The sequence below is a fragment of the Lepidochelys kempii genome, chromosome 2 (genome assembly GCF_965140285.1).
Source record: "Lepidochelys kempii isolate rLepKem1 chromosome 2, rLepKem1.hap1, whole genome shotgun sequence".
NCBI lineage: Eukaryota > Metazoa > Chordata > Testudines > Cheloniidae > Lepidochelys > Lepidochelys kempii.
In genome coordinates, this window is record NC_136381.1 from 232,211,759 (window position 1) to 232,227,777 (window position 16,019).

Consider the following 16,019-nt stretch of genomic DNA (forward strand, 5'->3'; position numbering starts at 1 on the left):
GGGTGAGTTGTAGCACAAACTGGTCTCTATTTCATTTGTGTGCCTGAGACAGTTATATGTGCCTTCTGCTAGTTTAACTCGCATGGACCCTTGATCCTTCAAACATTTATGTACGGGGTAGGATTATTCAGAGTTCATTAAATTAAGCACGTGGATAAAGCCTTGCAATGTATAAACCGTAGTTCCGATACTGTTTAGTACGGAACATCTATCACAACCATTTACTTTGCATCAAAAGGGGCTGACTTGTCCAGAAAGCATTACTAGTGACACCTCCTCATTAAAAAAGTGTTTCTTGGGATGAAATATTCCATATGCATCTGCTTTGCACAAAGAAAAAAAAAAGCATTTTGAGAGAGACATTTATAAAAATCAGGATCCCTGTTCCATAGACTTTGTGCGATATTTCCAGTACTCACCAGTGTAAGGGTTAAATGGAAGGGGCTCTGGTTGGCTACAGTGATACTTTCCAGAGCCCTACCGTGACCTTCTCCACTTACACTGGCTGCTGCTCTTTCACCCACCTCCTGGCTATCAAATAGCTCTAGGGAGCAGATTGTCCCTATTCCTTTCCCTTGAACACCGCTTATTCTCCAACCCTCTTTCCCGATCTCCAGCTGATCTAAATGCCAGAAACTGACATAAGCAAAACTCAGGACCAAGCCAGTTTCTCTAACTAATACTCTTCTTTGCACTTTAGATGGCAGCAGCAAGACCATGAAAAACTCACTGAGTTGGGGGGGGGGGGGGGGAACGGTTCAGGGACATTCCTCCCACCAATAACCAAAATGCCTCTTTATCCTCCCGTCTAAGCACAAATCCTTTTTTAATTTGATTCCCTTTCTCCATCCTCCACCAGCTCCCCCCCCGCTCCCCCCCCCCCCCCACATGAACGCTGCCTACGGACCCGCTGCTCCTCGCAGAACCCCGCGCTGTGTTTGCTGGGGGCCGGGAGAGCGCTGCCCTCCGGCAATCCGGGCGCCAGGGCGGAGCTGGGCTCGCCCGACGTGGGCTGGGGGCCGCTGGGCGCGGAGCTCCAGCCGCCCCTCCCGAGGAGCAGGGGGGCGGCCCCCCCCCCTCTCTCTCTCAGCCCCAGGAAAGTGCAGCAATTGGGCAGGTCGTTTCCGGCAGCCTGGCCCCGAGAAAGGGGCGCGGGGCCGCTCGGGGCACCCAGCCGGCGGCGCGCGCTCCCCACGCAGGGCCAGGCGCCCGCGCCAGCCCCAAACTAGTTCCCCGCGCGGCTCCTCGCCGGGACCCCCATCCCGCGCCTTCGCCGGGACTGCGCCGCCCGCTGCCAGGAGCGGGCTCTGCCTTTCTGGCCTGAGCCCACGGGGCTGGAGCAACAAGACGCCCAGCCGGGGGTGGGGGGAGAAACTTATTTTGTTTCCTCCTCCCCTCGAGCCGCGCAGAGCTGGGTCGCTCCCGTGCCGGCGCTGACGGGCCGGGGGGAGGTTTTGCCTTGAACTGCGCGTGGACAGGAGCCACCAGCCCCCCTCCCACTGGGCGGGCAGGGGGGTCCGGCCAGGCGCCGCCGCAAGGAGGGAGAGTTGGGCGCTTGGCGGCCGGAGCTGGGCTTGTCCTCGCCAGCTGCTGCGTTCTTGGGGCTGCTCCCGCCGGAGGGACCGAGCCAGGCGTCTCCCCGCGGCTGGAGGGGAGCCGATGCGAACCAGAGGCGTCCCGGCCGCGGCTAGCAGTGGGATCTGCAGGACGCTCCCGGGGCCCCCCCGCAGGCGAGCGGCGCAGCGAGCGAGCCCGGCAGGCGCGGGGCGATGGCGAGCCCGAGGCACGGCCACTTAGCGGCTGCAGCGCTCTTCCTTGCCCAGTGCTTGGCAGCCCGCGTCCAGCTCGTGGACGGGGAGGCGGCGCGGCCACCTCAGGGTAAGGGCTGCTGCTGAAGTTCCCTTGGCCGGGCTGCTCTGGAGGTGGGGGGAGCGGCCGCTGGGGGTGGGCGAGGCACCCGGCCAAGCACACGCCGGTCGGCAGCCCCCGACCGTGGCCTCTGATCCCCCCCAGGCGCCAGTGCTGTGTGAGGCCAGCCCCCGCCCGTTGCTGAACGGCCGAGGAAGATGGTGTCTGCAGTGAGATGCGGCGGTTTGCCCCTTCCCCCTGCGCCCGTGGGAAGCTCGCTGCCTTGTAGCTCATGGAGCTGCGACCTCCCCGCCCCCTCTTCCCGGGTTTATTGTGGGTAAATCGGGAGCTGAGGTCCGCTCAGCTGAGGGTCCGGGGGGCGATCTTTCTCTCCCGAGTCCCAACTTCTCACTAGGGCGAGCCCCAGGAGTCTCAGTCCCAGCCACGATACTTGGGCGGTGGGAGAGCCGCGCTGCAAAGACAGAATGGCCTTAAGTAGTCCCCGAACTGGGCTGAACGCTCAGGGAGCCTGAGTCTCCGGGGACCTGTGACCCGGCCCCCATCGCCTTTCGGGGAGACCCTGCCTTTGTAAAGCGCAACAATAATTGCCACTTCCCCGCTCTGGCCCTTCGCTCAGCTCTGTATGGCCAGCGGCTTGCAAAAGCGAGCCCCTGTTCTCCCCTGCGCTCAGCGGGTTCCTTGCTGTTACTAAATAGGCTGCTTTCTCCATGTGGTCTCTACTAATGGGTGTTGCCTTCACTTATGGCCTGATTTTCAGAGGTGCTGAGCAACTGCAGCTCCCTTTGACTTCAGCTGGAGTTGAGGTTGCTCCTTACCTTTCAAAACCAGGTTATAAATGTCCCTGGTAAACTTTACCTCCCCTCTTCAGCACACATTAATTTAGGTACTGGCAGGTGCTTAGCACCAGCCCTTTCCCTGGCACCGTGGGCTGACCACCTTTGCTTGTAACCCTTTTAGGGTCCTCTAGTTCAAAACTTTCCTAGAGACACCTGTTAGTGCATCAGGCCAGCCACATGTAGTGGATTCTCATCAGCTACCCAGTCTTTCCCAAAACATGGTCCTCTTCCTGGTCATCATATCTCATAGACCTCTGCATGCGTGTAATCCATAGGGGGAACTGCCAGGGAAATCTTGGCATGCTTGGGAAAAGTTGGGTGATGAATCGGGTGGGGTGAACATTTTTTAGCATATTAGGAGGCTAAGAATAACAATTGAAAGCTGCTGTGTTTAACATTATGGGTTAGGTTTGGAAATGCAAGTATTGTATTATCATTAAACATCCATCTTTAGAGACATAAGGACACTTTACTTTCCCTCTCCTGCCACCCAAAAAGTTAACCCCAAACTGGGTCCTGTAGCCCATCTACAAATAGTCTGTAAGAAAACTAACCCCATTTTGCACAGAAGGTTTGATACAAATGTGAAGAGTTGAGTGACTCGAACAGGATAGATGTAGGAGTTTTAAAAACATCCACTTAGGGCTATGCCAGACAAGGAGGGCCTACCACTGAGTTCAGGAATTGCTAAATGACAAGGTAGCCCAGCAGGTTGCTGAGGGCTCTTATGTCAGTTCAGGGAAAACCCAGAAGGAAGGTTTTATTATACTCCTGTTCAGCATGTATGTGTCCAACCTGGTGCTGCCATTTCTAGGGCTTTGCCTTTAGGAAACATACACTAATATTATTTACAGTAAATCACTAGAGAAAATAAAGGAAAGGGGTGGGGCTCTGAAAAAAAAAAGATGTAAGGCTGTATCTGAGCACGTGAAGTTCATTAATCTTCCACTGTAGGTGTGTTTGTGCAGAAGAAGTGTCAATAATTTCTTGATTAAATACAGTCTATTGATGAAGTGAATGATCAATGTACACTGCTGGTCATTCATTGCTGATTTAGGCTTTAGAGTTGCATTATTTTAATAAAGTCTATCTCAGCACTAAATAGAATGGCATATCATCTGCTCATTAATCTTTTATTGGTTTATTAATGTGGTGTGTCTTAACAGGTTAAGGAAAAATATTTAAGCTGAATGAATATGATCTATGGTGTAAAGTACCAAGATGATTATTATACAGGTGAATTTTATTTTTGTGTTTAAACAAGTGCTGATGAAATAATCTGTAAGAGATAATCTTCTCTCATAACAGTAAAATGGAAATTTTAAATGACAATTTTTGACAGGCAGCTTGTTGTGAGGTTTGTTACCTTTTAAAATCCTGTTTCTGAAAATATGATGTTACTGTCACAAGCATGCTGCTGAAATTCAATAATAGAAACTGAAATTCATTCAGCCTTAATATGTATGGTTCTTTCATTCTTCGATAGAGAAGCACAATAGATTAATAGACTCTATTTCTTATAGCAAGTAGAGAGTGCTGTTTTGCAGAACAAGGAGACCTGAATGCAACAAAAAATATATTTTGAAAGTTATTCCATGAATTTTTATATCCATATGTCCAAGAAATACCATTTTGAAAATGAACATCTGTATTCAACTTCAGTTAATGTGGTCTGAAATGTAAAAAGTGCCATTTAGAAGTTTTACTTATACACTAAGGTCAATACCATGCCCCTCAGTTACGTTTAAATATAGTCTTCTAAATTTTAAACTGAACCAAAAATCTTTGCAGTAACTGCAAATGCTTAATGGGAGTTTGATTATAGTTTGTGTCTGGGCTGTGCATTATTTACATTCTCAGGAGTAAAATACATTCTTGTAATTGAAATGAAATAAAAATAGAAAGGAATGCAAACAATACATGTGGTATAGGTTCCTGAATACCTGGATTAAAGAGAGGATTTTATGGAATGTTATCAAATAAACATCATGATTTCATATAAAACTGACCCACAGTTTGCTGAGCCATGGTTTTGTATAGCTTTTGCCAGAAGTTCAGAACTAGTCCCTTCAAACTTCCTGAGATAATAATCATTTGTCTAGTAGCCTTGAGGTCTGATGTTTAGCAATCAGTAATTTTATAGCAAATGTGTTTGGCTGTAAACAAGGGATAGCTCAGTGGTTTGAGCATTGGCCTGCTAAACCCAGGGTTGTGAGTTCAATCCTTGAGGGGGCCATTTAGGGATCTGGGGCAAAAATTGGGGATTGGTCCTGCTTTGAGCAGGGGGTTGGACTAGATGACCTCCTGAGGTCCCTTCCAACCCTGATATTCTATGAAAAACATTCCTGGTTGTGGAATTAAATTTGAAATATTTGTGCTGCTGATGAATAGGAAGGATCTCCACTAGAGGGCAGAACTGTTGTCCCTTGCAACATCTTTCAGCAGACAGGGTTCTTTTCAAAAGGCTTCAGATCAATTGTCTTATACTATCTTTTTTCTGCATTTGTGTCTGTATAGAGCGTCATTTTGCTGACTAGAAATGCATAGATCAGTGGTCAGGGTTCTTAAATATAAGATTTGGGTATATGTGTGTTTTAAGATAATCACAATGAATATGAAATAAGTTCAGTGAACTGAAAAAAATGTTCTTTTGGAAGTTAGCTGAACAATTAAAGCTTCCGGTTGTCTAAGTCAGGGGTTACTAATTGTTGAAGTATTCCCACAAGAAGCCTTGAAAATGTTACTTTTCTGAAAATACGATCAATCAGAATTAGGAAGCTTATTGTAATTTTTATTCCATCAAAGTGTGTTCCAGTGTTTTGGTATAATTTATATTAATTGACAAACAACCATTTCAAAATATTGCTATTTAGAAGGGGATAGAACAATTTTTATTATTAGATTAACCTTTAGCTAATACTCAAACATTCAAACCTGTTGCACTGCTTGAGTTGCTTGTCTGTGTTACTTTTTTCTCATTAGGCCTTAGGAGACTTTGCTGATTAATATTTCATCTTACATTAGCAAAAGAAACAAAATACTAGGCAGTACATATGTTTGGTAACTTCTGTTTCTTTTGCATTAAAGGTTATACCTTATTTCTTTGAGTTAATGATATTTGTAAATGAAAAATCAAATAGAGAAATGCAGGTGTCCATTACTGATACTTGGGTTTAGCAGTAAAGCCAACACATGTCCTATATAAGTAGTACTTAGAATTCCCTTTAAGGAACTCACCTCTGTTTATTTACATCCTTACTTTTCCTACTTTCTCCCCTTAATTGTATTATCATTTTTTCTAAATGTGTGGTTTGAAATATTGCTGATATACAAAGGTGTTTGTCCCAGATTAGACACACACACTGTCAGGTTGATTTGAGTCTCTAAATTCAGGTTTTGTAACATATTTCTACAAAACCTGCAGTAAGATCAGTAGTTATAGTTCACTGACTTTTTAAAAATTACTCTGAAACCATCTTGTTATCTGTAAACATTCCCTTTCATAATTTGCATCAGACTTGTGACTGGCTCTGAATCTGAAGTTGACTATAAGGCACAGTGGAACTGACTATTGTCCCTTGTCCAAGCTGTCAACACATATAATTAATGATGAAAAGTAAATCAGACTTTTAAAAATTGTCATTTGGGTAATTTAGTTTATTACCACAGGTAAATTAATGTAAAGCAAAACATTAATGGACTGTAGGGGCCATATCCTACAGTTTTGTGAAAACCCTAAGGGACTCATGGAAACTCCATGAGATTCAAAAATTGCAATTTCATTGGAATACTTTGAGGGGAATGGACTTGAGGGACTGTGAAGGAGGTAGTAGATGTAGCCTGTGTATCCGAGGTATCCACTGGAAATGAGAACTGCAATCTCATGGTGAACTAGGTCGTATATAGAACTGCCTGCCACACTTCCCTGAGAAACTGTGCTGTTCTTCCTCTGCACTCTCACAAAGCTTAAAAGGGTGCAGTCTTGGAACTGGAGTTAGTGTTTCCCAAAGTACTATTGAGTCCTGTGCAACTATCTACTGGAAATCCATGACACTCTGAGAGAAACATGCTACACAGAGCATGTCTGAATCAAGCTGGTTTTCTTCACAAAGCAGATAGAAAACTTCTTCCAGGTTGAAACATTTGACTGTGTTTCTGAGAGAAAAGGCCCTCTGGGTTCACCAGACTATCTGATGCCCTGAACAGTTTTGCTGGTCAGGACTGTGAGTACACCTGCAGAAAGAAGACTCCATCACAGCCACAGTGTCAAAACCTCTCGAAGCTGCAATCTGTCAGACTTGGAGCATGATGGCTCCCACTGGTGTTAAACCATGCCCTATGTGTTTCATACATAACAAGCTGACTGTATATTTAAGTGATCTGCAAGAGTGATTTTTAAGGTGAAAATGTTATTAGAGTCACCAGATTGAGAGCAGAGGACAAAAGATACATTGATGGGCCCATGTCGTAAAGCGTAGGCGTTCAGTTTTTCACACAGTTACTTCAAAAAAAGAAAAAAGAAAAGGAGTACTTGTGGTACCTTAGAGACTAACAAATTTATTTGAGCATAAGCTTTCATGAGCTACAGCTCACTTCATCGGATGCATGCAGTGGAAAATACAGTGGGGAGATTTTATATACACAGAGAACATGAAACAATGGGTGTTACCATACAAACTGTGACAAGAGTGATCAGGTAACGTGAGCTATTACCAGCAGGAGAGCGGCAGCTTTTGTAGTGATAATTAAGGTGGGCCATTTCCAGCAGTTGAAGAGAATGTGTGAGGAACAGTGGGGGGGAGGGGGAATAAACATGGGGAAATAGTTTTACTTTGTGTAATGACACATCCACTCCCAGTCTTTATTCAAGCCTAAGTTAATTGTATCCAGTTTGCAAATTAATTCCAATTCAGCAGTCTCTCGTTGGAGTCTGTTTTTGAAGTTTTTTTGTTGAAGAATTGCCACTTTTAGAGCTGTAATCGAGTGACCAAAGAGATTGAAGTGTTCTCCGACTGGAGTTTGAATGTTATAATTCTTGAGGTCTGATTTGTGTCCATTTATTATTTTACGTAGAGACTGTCCAGTTTGGCCAATGTACATGGCAGAGGGGCATTGCTGGCACATGATGGCATATATCACATTGATAGATGTGCAGGTGAACGAGCCTCTGATAGTGTGGCTGATGTTGTTAGGCCCTGTGATGGTGTCCCGTGAATAGATATGTGGACACAGCTGGCAACGGGCTTTGTTGCAAGGATAGGTTTCTGGGTTAGTGTTTTTGTTGTGTGGTGTGTGGTTGTTGGTGAGTATTTGCTTCAGGCTGGGGGGCTGTCTGTAAGCAAGGACTGGCCTGTCTCCCAAGATCTGTGAGAGTGATGGGTCGTCCTTCAGGATAGGTTGTAGATCCTTGATGATGCGTTGGAGAGGTTCTAGTTGGGGGCTGAAGGTGATGGCTAGTGGCGTTCTGTTATTTTCTTTGTTGGGCCTGTCCTGTAGTGGGTAACTTCTGGGTACTCTTCTGGCTCTGTCAGTCTGTTTCTTCACTTCAGCAGGTGGGTATTGTAGTTGTAAGAATGCTTGATAGCGATCTTGTAGGTGTTTGTCTCTGTCTGAGGGGTTGGAGCAAATGCGGTTGTATCTTAGCGCTTGGCTGTAGACGAAGGATCATGTGGTGTGGTCTGGATGAAAGCTGGAGGCATGTAGCTAAGCATAGAGGTCAGTAGGTTTCCGGTACAGGGTGGTGGTTATGTGATCATCACTTATTAGCACCATAGTGTCCAGGAAATGGATCTCTTGTGTGGACTGGTCCAGGCTAAGGTTGATGGTGGGATGGAAATTGTTGAAATCATGTTGGAATTCCTCAAGGGCTTTTTTCCCGTGGGTCCAGATTATGAAGATGTCATCAATGTAGTGCAAATAGAGTAGGGGCAGTAGGGGACGAGAGGTGAGGAAGCGTTGTTCTAAGTCAGCCATAAAAATATTGGCAAACTGTGGGGCCATGCACCCATAGCAGTGCCGCTGATTTGAAGGTATACATTGTCCCCAAATGTGAAATAGTTATGGGTGAGGACAAAGTCACAAAGTTCAGCCACCAGGTTTGCCATGACATTATCGGGGATACTGGTCCAGCAATGCCCCTCTGCCATGTACATTGGTCAAACTGGACAGTCTCTACGTAAAATAATAAATGGACACAAATCAGACCTCAAGAATTATAACATTCAAAAACCAGTCGGAGAACACTTCAATCTCTTTGGTCACTTGATTGCAGCTCTAAAAGGGGCAATTCTTCAACAAAAAAACTTCAAAAACAGTCTCTAATGAGAGACTGCTGAATTGGAATTAAGTTGCAAACTGGATACAATTAACTTAGGCTTGAATAAAGACTGGGAGTGGATGTGTCATTACACAAAATAAAACTATTTCCCCATGTTTATTCCCCCCCCCCACTGTTCCTCACACATTCTCGTCAACTGCTGGAAATGGCCCACCTTGATTATCACTACAAAAGGTTCCCCCCACCCACCGCTCTCCTGCTGGTAATAGCTCACGTTACGTGATCGCTCTTGTTACAGTGTGTAAGGTAACACCCATTGTTTCATGTTCTCTGTGTATATAAAATCTCCCCACTGTATTTTCCACTGCATGAATCCGATGAAGTGAGCTGTAGCTCACGAAAACTTATGCTCAAATATATTTGTTAGCCTCTAAGGTGCCACAAGTACTCCTTTTCTTTTTGCGGTTACAGACTAACTCAGCTGCTACTCTGAAACAGTTACTTCAGTCACTCAAGCAAGTGTACACACAAATAGCTAATTCTGTTGCAGATATAATTTTCAAAACTGTATACATGATTAGGCTTATGCATGTGCATTTCGCATGCACAACTGCATGCCTAACTCTTTCAGAATTAGTGCCCTATTAAGATGTTACCCCATCCAAAGGTAAGATATCTTCCTATCTTGAAGGCCACTGACAGACAGTCACCAGCTTAACAAAGTCTTCTTCTAGAGAAATTAGAAATGCAGCTGTGTCTGTCAGTCTTTATGGGTGAACCCTGATGAACAATGATGAACCCTGACTTCAGCTTGGATGATTTAATGATACAACCACAATAAGGTTCTGTTTTCAAAGCCTCACACATCTTCACCCCAAATCTTAACCCCAAGTATAATTACCTATATGTATACACCTAGAAATCATTTAGGTTAATAGAAACTGTTACTAAAATACAGACAGTTGAGAGCAGTCTGTCTTAAAGTAGACCTCTTGCTTTTTCATACTTCCTTTCCCACAGTGGTAAGTTGAATATGATACAAATCAAAATGACTAGGGTAATTTTCATTTGTTTTGGGAGTAATTCCTATCTAATTCTATCCCTGGTTTCCCCCCCCACTAATTTAACCTGAAGCCAGAGTTTAAAATAGACTTAAAATAGTACCAGGCTTATCATTGCTCAGTGATGAAATTTAAGTAGGTCATAACAACACTCTAAAACTCAGACAGCTTATAGCAAAACTTCATTTAAAGCAATGTTTGGGGAGAGGAAATGGGGAGGCACAAAGAAGAGGATTTTAGGATGTGAGCAAATAGCATTCCTTCTCATCTAGTACTAACTTGCCAACAGTGTGAGATATCATCAGATCACTGAAGGGCTAATTAGAGATAGGGCTGAGAATGCAGAGGGGAGGCAGTGGAATCTAACTTGTTGTTCCCCAATTGGCAAATGTCAATATTACCAAACTAGAGCATTACAGAAACAAAAAGGAACTAACATCCACCCATGAGATTTCTTTCCACCCTGAAATGTATGGAGAAGCCACATCAAGTTCATGTTTCTGTCTCTTGGTGCTCTTTATGGTAAACGATCATGAAACATACCAGAAAATGCCGTTAGATACTGTTTGTGAATACTGTGTGGTTTGTTTAATCATGGAGCACTACCTCACTTAATTTTGTTCTGGCCCTCCTTGATACAGCCCATTTTAGCCTGGCCTCACATATCTTTCCCTTTGCAATCTGCATTCTGCAATCTGCTTTGCTGAGTGTATTTATTAATTCTGGGTTTGAAAGTCACATAGTGACTCTATTGACTAGAACACAAATATGTGGGAACGTATTCTCTGCTCATAGTGGTCTTATTCCCTTTGATATGATGTTTGTGTTGATTTCAATGGGAGAGGATTAGGTCTCAGCACTGATACAGGAGAGACTATTTTGGATCCCCAAAGCACTTACGCATGCATGTAACTGTAAGTATGCAAAAAGTGCCTTGGCTTTGCTGGATCAGGACCTGTGCTCCTTTGTCAGCAGTATGTATAGTTTTAACCTAAGTTTTCTAGCATTTCAGTGACTACGTCCAGAAAAGAGAGCTTTTTAATGTCTAGTTTATTTAGAGTTCCTCCCTCTTGAAATGGCTTTGATTCTCAATTGTTTTAGGGGCTTTGGACTTTTAAAATAAACATTATCGGAGTTCCACAGTGGCCAGTTAATACCTTGTGCTTCGTGAATAGCATTGTAGAGACATTTTATTAGAGTGTATGTATTTCATATCTATCACATGTACTGTATCTTCATGCAGTAATTGATCATTGACCTCTACTAAGAAATGCTCACAAGTACCTGCACAATGTGTAACCCTCTCCATTATCCCAACTTTAATAACACTTTAAATATGTGTTCTATCATAATGAGTAGATGCTGGAATTTCTGTACCTTTTCTTTGTAGGTGTTCCATTGTAATTTAACTTTAGTCAATGGCAACCTATACTAAGGTTCTGTTGTAGCTTTTACAGTTCCTTCTTTAATCCCGCTAGAGAATAGAGCAAATTCTGTCCGGGTTACACCTATGCAGCTCAACTGACTTCAGAGGGTAGGATTTAGCCCAATGACTTTTCAGTAGCAATTATGTTACTACTGCATCTTATTGTTTTCTTCTATTAAATTATTATTTTGGCTCTTGTTTTTTATCAGACTGTGACTCTTGCAAATCCTGAATGGGCAATATCCAATTTGGGTTTGTAATTCTGACTTTCCTTTGTATGAAAGCTCTGGCTGGACTGATTGTAAAAGGCAACCTTCTCTCATTGTAACAGTTAGTAGTATTAGCCAAAATTTTCTAATCTGAGTGCATCAAGTTAATCTTGTAAATCAATGTTCAAGCACCTAAATTTAGTAGCCTGATTTTTGAAGGTGATGAGCACCTCATGTTGATCTCAGAGAGATTTTCATGTGCTCAGCCCCTCTGGCACCACATTTATTTATATGCCTAAATATGTATTTAGAAGCTCAACTTTGAATGCCCAGGTTCAAAAATGTTGTCTGAAGCTGCTATTTTCCAACCATTAGAAAGAATTGTGTAAGAGTTTGTTTTCACCCTGATGTTGTTCAAAGTTTTGTCTGCTTTGAAGGTGTCATGATTGTGCCAAATCTATATTTAGATGTTTTTGTTCAAGCTCAAGAGCATGATTACAACTTCCTGTATTTTATTACTATTTTGTTGCCAAGAAATGGAAGGTTGGGGAGAGAGTGGTAATATTTATATAGGGCCTGCATTGCTTTATGCTCTGTTTCCAGAGAGTCAGCAGAGGGAGTGGAAGGCAATGAACAAATCCTGTCCTGAAAACCATACTTGTATCATATAAAATGTTGAGTTGGAGTCAAAGTCTGTTTTTTGGATTTCTGTGTGGCTCTCTCTGATGTCAGTAGAAGACTTGATGTCTGGAAAATCTGTGCCCCCCCCCACCTTGTGGACATACAATGCCAAAGTTGGGCCCTGATGGTGAAATCCAGGGGCTTAGTGTGCAGTCCGACTAGTGAGCTGAGAGGTGGATGTCTCCCTGGAAGTGACAGTGAAGCAGAAGGACTCTTCCCATCATTGTCCACTGCAGAGCTGTTTCATGAAGACCACTTCAGCCCAGTGGATGATGTAGCATTTGCTGTCCTAATGCGTCTTTGTAACAAGGGGAGGACTGGAGGATCAGGGTGGATTTGATTTAAATCACTAGTCAGGAAGTGATTAATCATGTTTTTCTACATAAAAGTGCATTCTTGTTGGTTGTTATAACCTTAATACATATTCTTCACAACTCAGAGATAGACGTAGGTTTCATTTTTAGGAGGTACACATTGTACATTTTTAAACAGATTTATTTTGAAAACTTTTCAGATTAGTTTTACAGCTATATCAGAAAATGAATGATTGTTTGGTTATTTCATTTACCAAAGGTAATTGAAGCAGATATTTATGAAGTCATTGGGAGCTGAACTATCTCCAGTTCAACAGGTTAATCATTAATATTTGGAGGATTTTCTTGCCATCTGTATTAGGAGGAGAACATCACCAGACAGACAGTTAAATTGTTTTATTTAACTAAAACAACGTTAGGTATTCTGGATTTTTTTCTTCAACAGCAAACATATAATATTTTAACAAAACAAGCATATGTCCCTCGCGTCTCACATTTATCTCCCAACTTCTTCTCCTTGTCCAGATCTGTTCTACCCCCAACAATCTTCTATTCATTGAACTTTTTGAAACTTTGCACTTTTAGAGAGAGGTAAGGGATTGACTCTGTGTACACAGATTTGCAGAGGGACAATAGAGCTGAGGTCTGTTTTTTCTCACCTCTATATATTATTTATTTATTTAAAACATTTTTGCTGTTAACAAGCATGTTACCTCTGGAGACACAAATCCACAGTTCTCAAACTGCAAAACTAAGCATCTCTGATGGTATCTTCTAGACTGAGCACTGAGTCCCACTAGAAAGATTAACCTAAATAATCTATGCAGAAGCCTGTTGAGCCCCATAAAATGTGGTCCCTAATCCATGAACTACTGGAACTCATTTACAAAACTTTTCTTAAATATTACATGAATATATTGTCTCATACTATAGAATTAGAATTTATAATCCCTATTCCATGATGAGATAACTTTGAGCTATAGTTTTAATAGGGTTTTTTCCCTCAAAAAGCATTTTATCAAAAAAATCCAATTGAAATAAAAAAAATCCCGTTCTTTTAAAATCATTAATTTTTATCCACCCTGTGGAGGATATACTTAAAGGTAGCTATCTAGGCCCTGCTCTTCACCCATGGCATGCCACTCCTCACTACCACACACAGATTTCCTGCAGAGTTGGGCTCTGAATTGTACACTTCCTCCTCTTCCCCCAAACACAACATACTTTCCTTGCCTAGAAAACTGCACTAGTTGAATTGCTACAGGTACCTCTGTGACACCCAGGCTGGGGGACTGGGAGTACCTCAATAAGGCAGCAGGTACAAAGCCATGTTGGATTGTGAGCTATATAAGAAACAGGGTAGGTGTAGCAAAACTTGCTACTGTAGATGGAAAGAAATAAAATCAGTTCAAATGGACATAGTTGTTTTTTTTAAAATCTGTAGGTATTACAGGCCCTCAAAGAGAGAGTACAGAAATGGAAAGGGTAGAGAATACTGGACAGCTCCATTTAACACCAGTGGTTATTTTGATTAGAGTGGGTCAAAACGTTTTCAGCACAACAGTTTTCCATTGGAAAATGCAGTTTTGTTTGGATTCTAACCAAATTTTCAATGAGAAGGTGTCAAAACAAATTTTTATGAATTTCACATTTTGTTTCAGAGTCAAAATGTTTCATTTCAACTTTGTTTTAGTTTGTTAAAGCTTTAATGATATTTTATTTTAATATATTGAACATTTTATAAGGTAAAGTTTCAACATTACGTAAGAAAAGAGTTTCTGAATCACTTTTTTTGGAGGGGGTGAGTGGGGGATTTCCATTCTGCGAGAAATTTTGATTTTTTGCTCCACCTGGGAATATAAACACATTTCAAAATGTCAGAATTTCTAAGGGCTGGAAATTCCATTTTCTGACCACCCCTAACTATGAGTCCTCATTGTTGAGCGTTTTTGACCACATGCTGTGATCTCTTTCAAAACCGATCATTTTGCTTTGTGAAAGCTGCAATTTGGGTTGTTGTGGGATGGCTGAAATGAACAGTCCAGCTGGGTCATTGGCCTGGGTTTAGTGAACTCCTGGCTTTATGGCGTATTGCTCATTCAGGCTTGCTTCTTAGTTAATATTGAAATTCATGAGGGAATTAAATTAAAAGAGGGCACATTCTCCAGATTGCAGCTGCGGTAAAGATAATAGACTTATGGGTTATTTGCAGCGAAGACATTTATGGACTGGAAGCTTAGCATTTTATATATTGCAAAACCCTGGCCTCAGTATCAGCACAATTTATTACGGGATCCTAATCAGAACACATACATACTGATCTAAATGATCTTCTTAATATAAAGTAAATAGATACAACAAATTACTTGCTTATAGATTAATGCCACCTTTGTTTATCTTTTCATATATTTTAGCATCTTACTAATTTTTCAGATTTTTTTTAACCAAGTATATTTAGCAAGTATATTTTTAAGACAATATTTTATAATTGAAGTGGTACAGGGGTTGCATGATAAACAGTGGAATATGTTTCTGAATCTGAAATCTCTGAAATGCAGAGATTTCAAATTTGAGTTCAACCAAAAAAACAAAACAAAAAAAACCCACCCCAGCAAAACAAAACTCCCCAAACCAAAACCTTCTCCAAGAAACAAACGAAAGGAGAAACAACACCAGATTTTACTGACAAAAACTGTCTTTTTGGTTTCCCAAAACTTTCTCCTTCACTGCTAATGCTGCAAGTCATTGGCGGCATTGCCTTTTTTCCAGTATAAAAAAAACGACAAAACAGTGTTTAGCATACCCCGTTTACTATATCCTGTTTACTTACTCTGCCTTGGTCTACATTAGGAGTTGAGGTCGAATTTAGCAGTGTTAAATCGATTTAACCCTGCACCTGTCCACACGACGAAGCCCTTTTATTTCGACTTAAAGGGTTCTTAAAATCGATTTCCTTACTCCATCCCCTACAAGGGGCTTAGTGCTGAAATCAGCCTTGCTGGGTCGAATTTGGGGTACTGTGGACACAATTGGACGGTATTGGCCTCTGGGAGCTATCCCAGAGTGCTCCATTGTGACTGCTCTGGACAGCACTTTCATAGAATCATAGAATATCAGGGTTGGAAGGGACCCCAGAAGGTCATCTAGCCCAACCCCCTGCTCGAAGCAGGACCAATTCCCAGTTAAATCATCAAAGCCAGGGCTTTGTCAAGCCTGACCTTAAAAGCCTCTAAGGAAGGAGATTCTACCACCTCCCTAGGTAATCCATTCCAGTGCTTCACCACCCTCCTAGTGAAAAAGTTTTTCCTAATATCCAATCTAAACCTCCCCCACTGCAACTTGAGAC

At 42.4% G+C, this 16,019-nt stretch overlaps 1 protein-coding gene across 2 annotated transcripts in view; it reads left to right on the top strand.

The window, feature by feature from the left end:
* The first annotated feature begins 988 nt into the window (after positions 1-988).
* PLXDC2 (plexin domain containing 2) overlaps positions 989-16,019 on the top strand; it is a 418,561-nt gene continuing 403,530 nt past the window's right edge. The window contains exon 1 of one of the 2 annotated variants that reach the window (XM_073334185.1): positions 989-1,878. In XM_073334185.1, coding sequence (XP_073190286.1) covers positions 1,770-1,878 — 109 coding nt within the window. In that variant the 5' untranslated portion in view covers positions 989-1,769. The remainder of the gene's footprint in view (positions 1,879-16,019) is intronic. The other variant, XM_073334184.1, reaches the window with a different exon arrangement.